The sequence below is a fragment of the Hakea prostrata genome, chromosome 8 (genome assembly GCF_041222555.1).
Source record: "Hakea prostrata isolate BN-2017 chromosome 8, UWA_Hpros_2, whole genome shotgun sequence".
NCBI lineage: Eukaryota > Viridiplantae > Streptophyta > Magnoliopsida > Proteales > Proteaceae > Hakea > Hakea prostrata.
In genome coordinates this window covers 16,952,340-16,958,474 of record NC_142607.1, presented here as the reverse complement: position 1 = coordinate 16,958,474, position 6,135 = coordinate 16,952,340, and the positions used below count along the sequence as shown (strand labels likewise).

Sequence of the window (6,135 nt, the reverse complement as noted above, 5' to 3'; positions counted from 1 at the left end):
TGATAATATGCAATTGTTATCTACATTTAGAAGTTAGAAGATGATATTTCTTTTTAAACTATTTTACAATCATCAGATAGTAAGGTCCTCAAAAATAATTTGAAAATTATGTCATGGTTGTTAGTTGAAGCAAAATTTTCGAGCATAATTACATCATTATCCTCATGGAAAACATATATTATTTGGGTAGAAATGTCATATACGAATGGTAAATTGGTAAAATAACACTTGATGGGAGTCGAAAATACCTGATTTGAAAAACAGTTTCTATTTAAAAGTCTCAGAAGCAACATCGCTAAGGCAAAACAACACGGGTCTGCAACTGTCAACAGGAAATCGAGGGAAACTTTGCGAATTTTGATTTAAAACTTCTCGACTCCTTAATGGCTTCCAAGCGTTTTCTTAATTCTTCAGTGTCTCTTATACATACCCATAAACCACAATCCACTTCCATTTCAGTTTCCGTTTCAACTTTTGCAACTCTTAAGCCCTATAGTTTTTTCCTTCCTGTTTGTGACTCAATTACTGAAATCATTGTCGATGCTTTACTAAGATCAGATCCAGAAATTTTGAGAACCCATCTCCTTCGTTCCAATGGCGATTACTGGTGATGCTATTCGCCAGGCTTTCATGCCAAAGCATGAATACGAGAATCTCAGATATGGAGATAAAGCTTGGGTTCGGTTACGGAGGCCAGCCATCACACTTATCATGACGAGTTTATGGTTTGCAATCCTTATTTCGATTTTCATCAGCTTGAAGATTGTTTTCCCCAGTGATGGAAGGAACAGATCCTTTTGTACAGATGGTTCGCCTGCAAAAATGTCTGGAGATTCTAATCTCTATGAGCGACGGTTTTACCTCAAGGAGAAAGAGGCATTGGATTACTACTGGGTAGTTTTGTTCATCCCTTCAGCTATTTTGTTCTTTGCCTCGAGTGTCTACCTTGTTGCAGGTCAGAAAATTCTGGGTTTCTTGTTTTCGTTATCATTATTAGAGCTGTTCATACTAGTACTAAATGCAGTGAAAACCTAACAAAATGGTCATTCTTAAAATAATTTTTCTTGTTTGAGTTGGTTTCTAATTCTGGATTTTAGTTTCCTGCTCTAGATTGTATTATGAGTTTACTTATAATTCAATAAAGTCTTCGGCCAGTGGAGGCTCACAGCCTAACGTGAGACCTCCTTGGCTCTCCTGAACTTCTTCTTCTTCTTCTTCTTCTCCTTCTTCTCCTCTCTAATCTGTTTTCGCTCTGTTTTACATGGTGAGATGTGGGTTGTACAAGCAACTGCAGATCCAATGTATTACTTCTCATTAGTTGTTCATTGCAACTGTTTTGAAAGATTTTTCTAGTTTTCGATTGAAGGGGACGTAGCACCTGATCCTTTTTTTTATGAGATATGAAGTTTTTGCCACTTCTACTCGTTTGAAGGATTTCATTTGCTACTTCTGGTTCAGATCATTGGAAGGTTAGTACCCTGTTCTGAAATTATTTGAGACTGGGAGAATCGTGTGAAGTTCTGTGCAGATTCTTTTGTGACACCCCTGGCCTTGTATTGGAATTTATTTCCTGCTGTTAGAGCACTTTTTAGACCAAAAGTAGTGTTGTTTTGTTCCGTGAATTGGCTATGTTCCAAGATTGGTTAGATTTTGCCTGTTGTTTCTTAAATTGTTCCATGTTCTGCAATTCTGATTTGATTGTTCTACTGGTTTGAATTATGGTTCTGCTCAAGTTGTGAGCACACATTTTGCTAGTTTGGTGACTTTTATGTTAGAGTTGTGAAGGACAGAATTTATTTAATTAATTCTGTCTCTTTTTTCTGGTTTTGGGTTGTTTCTTTGCTGAAATCCTGTGGACAACAACTTGCATAGTGTTTGTTGAATGGCTGAAGCTAAGGTTGAAAAAAAAACCCACTATGTTTGAGGTTCTGTCCTCTTCCTCTCACCGTCTATTTGAATACAAACTTGAGAGAGCCACTAACTTCCACCAATGGAAGAAAACTGTAAGGGTAGTAATTATTGGAGAGGGAAACACGATCACTTAACCAAGAAGCCTGATGCTACAGATCCTACCTAGGAAACTGTAGATGATGGTAGTTTAAGACATGCTAAACTCTATGGAAAAATACATTGTGACCTCTGTTATCCATATTGATACTGTTAAAGTATTATGAGAATATTTGAATGTACTGTATTTTGGTCAAAACAACCTTTCCCGCATTCATGAGCTGTCCCAGAGTTGAATGGAAGGGTCGTCCTTTGTCCCAATATTTTGTGGACTTTGAAAGGATGTATGAGAACTTAATTTCATACTTCCCATCACCTCAAATGGTACTAAAATGAAGAACTAGTGTGAGCAAAGTACCCACATTATTGGGATGGAGTTTGGCTTAGTGAGATCCCAAATCCTCGGTGGAGACAAAGTACCCACATTATTTGACACATTATCATGGGCTTTCTGTGTTTCTAGGGAAAACTCCCATGAGACTACATCTAGTGACACGCGGACTCTTGCCGCTATCACTAATAATCAGGTGTCTAGTTATGGAAGTGCTCGTAATCGTGAGGGTGCTACTGGAAAAAAAACCCTTGGCTGTTTCTCAGGAGTCTATAGATTCTTCTAGATCAGTTAGGACCTGACATCACTGTGGTCGGTGTGGTCACATTCAGAGATTTTGTTGGAAGTTACATGGCATACCTCCTCAGGTTACTAAAACAGTCACTACTGCAGAGACTTGGTGTACAAGTTTCCAAGCTGATCAGCAGAGGAGACAGATGGCATAGCTATTGGTTTCTTTGTGACAGCATTCTAAACTAAGTGGCGATCAACTTCAATGTGCCTGGTCCACTTTTCAGAGATTGGATTGATAGCATTGTATGTAGTTCTCTGATTTCATAAAACATGTTGACAGAAGAAGTAATGAAAAACTCTTAGAGCAGTAACTTCAATGACATAAGTTCTGCTGTGGTATGAGCCTTAGTTGTATAATCAACTTTGATACTTGATCAAGTCACAATTTTTTGCTTTTGGCTATGCTATGGGAGTGGGTTACCTCCAACTAAAGTACAACATACAGTAGTAGGTCCCTAGCAGACTTAGCCCAGCTGGCATTTGAGAATCCTACTACATAAACTCTTTTTTGAGATTTATAAATAAGCACCTTTCTGAGAACGCATTTCAGGTATCTTAGGATAGGAAAAGTTGCCTCCCAAGAGTTCTATTGGCTGATTGCATAAGCTGACTGATGACACCAACAACAAAGTATTTGTTTCATCCTAGTGACAACAAGCTGGGAAGAGAGGTTACCTGTTTCAGGCAAAAGATATAATACATATCCTTTCTGTGGCAGATTGATCCCTTTGTTATGCTCAGTATCTCAATCCTGTGGAAGTAACTGAGAGGACCTAAGTTCTTTTGGAAGTGCTGATATAAACGTGTTTTTTCTGTTGCAATTCCAAATACATCATTTTTAGAGATGATTATATTTTCTATATAGGGCAAAATATAGGTTGACAATGCCAAGGAGTTCAATGCAACCAAGTGCTATTACCTAGGCCCCCCAAAATCTACCTGAACATCTAGGTGACACCTTGACAACTATGCTTATTCCCTTAGACCTGAAAATCCCAGATTGGTGAGGGAATGTCCATCACTGTTGCAAACAATGCTATAGAGGCTTTAGTGAGAGGATCATAGAGAGTTGAGTGCTACAGATCAGCCTAAAGAATCCCTGAGTGCTCAAAGGTTACAGTGGAAAATTTTCTTGTGTAGATGATTACTTCAATCAGTTTGACTTGTTAGAACTCAGAAAACTAAATCTAGCCTGAGCTAAGTTAATTGGACCAACAAGGGAGTGATGAAGTTATATTAGTGAAGGTTATAGTTTCATGGCATGGTGGCACAACCCTTACCATATATCTTCTCCCTATGTCCAGAGCATGGCTGCACGACAAACTCCGCACCCTATGACAGGGCACCCATTCAGTTGAAGAGTACATGGAGCAGTTTGGTGCATGGGTGGGTATCACGCAAATACCTGATGTAGCTGGTTTCCTGGTTCAAGATGGCTGAACTTGAAAATCTGGTGGAAATAAGCATCCACAATATATTTGACCTTTAGGGCTGCTTTCAGAAAATTATCAGGCAGAGGAAAAGTTGAAACTCAGGAAGTTTCTTCTCAAACAGGAGTCTAGTTGAGCACCGGGGATAGTGCTTTTAGAGATAGAACCAATGTTAACCTTCTGGTACCTCTACAATCATAGCTAACAAGTAAGGCACCTATGTTAGCAGCAATAACATGGAGAGTGCTTCAGCTGTTAATGAGTATCGGATGGTGCCAAATTTTCCCTTTGCAACAGAAGTTGAGTGCTATTGCTACTGGTGTTGAAGGTGCCTTTAGAACCCCGTTTGTTGTCACGAAAATTGTGCTCCATTACTTGTTCTCTCATGAAGTTTTCTGTTTTTCTAGTTTTTGTCATTCATCTTTTCTGTTGCAATGCAAGTTGGAAATTGCAAATGGTGGAGTATTTTTTATTTATTTATTGTCTGTTACTCATAGGTTTGCATGATTTTCTATACACAGGAATTATTGTTGCTTATTCTGCTCCAGCCAGACATGATTTCTTAATAGTGGTGGAGAATAACAGCTGCGCTTCAAAAAGGGGTATGATTATGTTATTTTCTACTCTTTATATAGCTCCTTGGACATAATAAACCATATTAAAACAAATTATTTCCAAGTTTTGAACCTGCAACCAACTATTTAGTTAGACTTCTATTTACTATGAATCTAGTCCCTCTGATTTTGTAAATTTCATTCCATTAGGATCCGCTGTAATATACTTTGATCATCCTTTTCCCAGACAAGCATTTAAAAATTGATTTTTCCTTGGGACTTGCTGCTTTTCCCTTCCATTTTCTCTCTTGTCCAAAGATTTCACTTTTTCCTATGAGATCAGCATTTTCTCTTAGTTATGCTATCTTTCCATTAATAATGACTTGCTATCTCAAAAGAATGTGAAAGTTATTGGGATTTCTACTGGGGAACTAGAATGGAAGACTAGAAGTAATTGGTCATAACAAGGGCTATGGTCTAAGTTTCTAATATAATTTGCCTGTCTTGCACATTCTTTTGCTGTCTCAAAAGAATGTGCGAGTTATTGAGATTTCCACTGGGGAATTAGAATGAAAGACTAGAAGTAATTGGTGATAACAAGGGCAATGGTCTAATTTTCTAATATAATTTGCCTGTCTTGCAAGATGGTTTGAAGAATTATCAATCCTTCTCAACAGCAAGCTGGTTTTTATTTTTTGAGTGGAATATCCTTCCCTAGCTGGTTCTCTGTGTTTCTTCTGTATCTATTATAGTGGGAAAACTGCTGACCCTACTCCAGTTCTTGTGTTCCCTCTCCAGTCAATGCTAGGGTGGTAGTCTCACAGCTCTTGATATTCATTCACTAGCCTTAAGTTCTAGTATGTCGTGCAGGTTTTATTCGTTGCTTGTCTGCTATCAATGTCTCCTTTGCCATTGTATTTGTCATTCTTGCCCTGTTTATGGGATCAAGCCTTCTCACTCTCGGAAGCAGCTGCTCCTTGCCCTTGTTTTGGTGTTATGAGACTGCATCATGGGGACTGGTTGGTCTTTATGGAGGTACTGCCTTTTTCCTGAGAAGAAAGTCAGCTGTAATTCTGGGTGAAGCTGATATTGCTGGTAGAAATCTTGGTCTGGAGATGTTGAAGTCAGCTCCCCTGGAAGTGAGTGAGGTGGAGAGACAAGTGAATCAAGGTTTTAGCGCATGGATGGGATCATCCATACTATCATCTGATGATGAGGATGGTGCTGCTGAGTACCAGGAGATACCATAACTTTAACCATACCTCCAGCAAGCGAAGGATGTGAAATTTTCTATTTCTAGGATCCAATTACATTGTGGTTTGAACAAGTAGTTAAAGAAAAATCGGCACCAAAGACAGTTGAAAACTGGTGACTTGGTTGATGTAGATACTGGTAACCAGAGAACTTGGGTTATGGCTGGTCACCCATAGTAAGACAAATGAAAAATTTTACACAGAAGATTGTAGTTGTGTGTTTAAAGTGGGATTCTTCTACAGAGATATATGTATCTTTACTACTT

General features: G+C 38.5%; 1 protein-coding gene across 1 annotated transcript; it reads left to right on the top strand.

Annotated features, from left to right (window-relative positions):
- The first annotated feature begins 317 nt into the window (after positions 1–317).
- On the top strand, positions 318–5,885 carry LOC149007309 (uncharacterized). The gene is made up of 3 exons (XM_089166947.1): positions 318–955; positions 4,584–4,664; positions 5,487–5,885. Exons 1-3 carry the CDS (start codon positions 595–597, stop codon positions 5,864–5,866), a joined length of 822 nt encoding a protein of 273 aa, XP_089023073.1. The 5' UTR covers positions 318–594; the 3' UTR covers positions 5,867–5,885.
- The last annotated feature ends 250 nt before the right edge of the window (positions 5,886–6,135 follow it).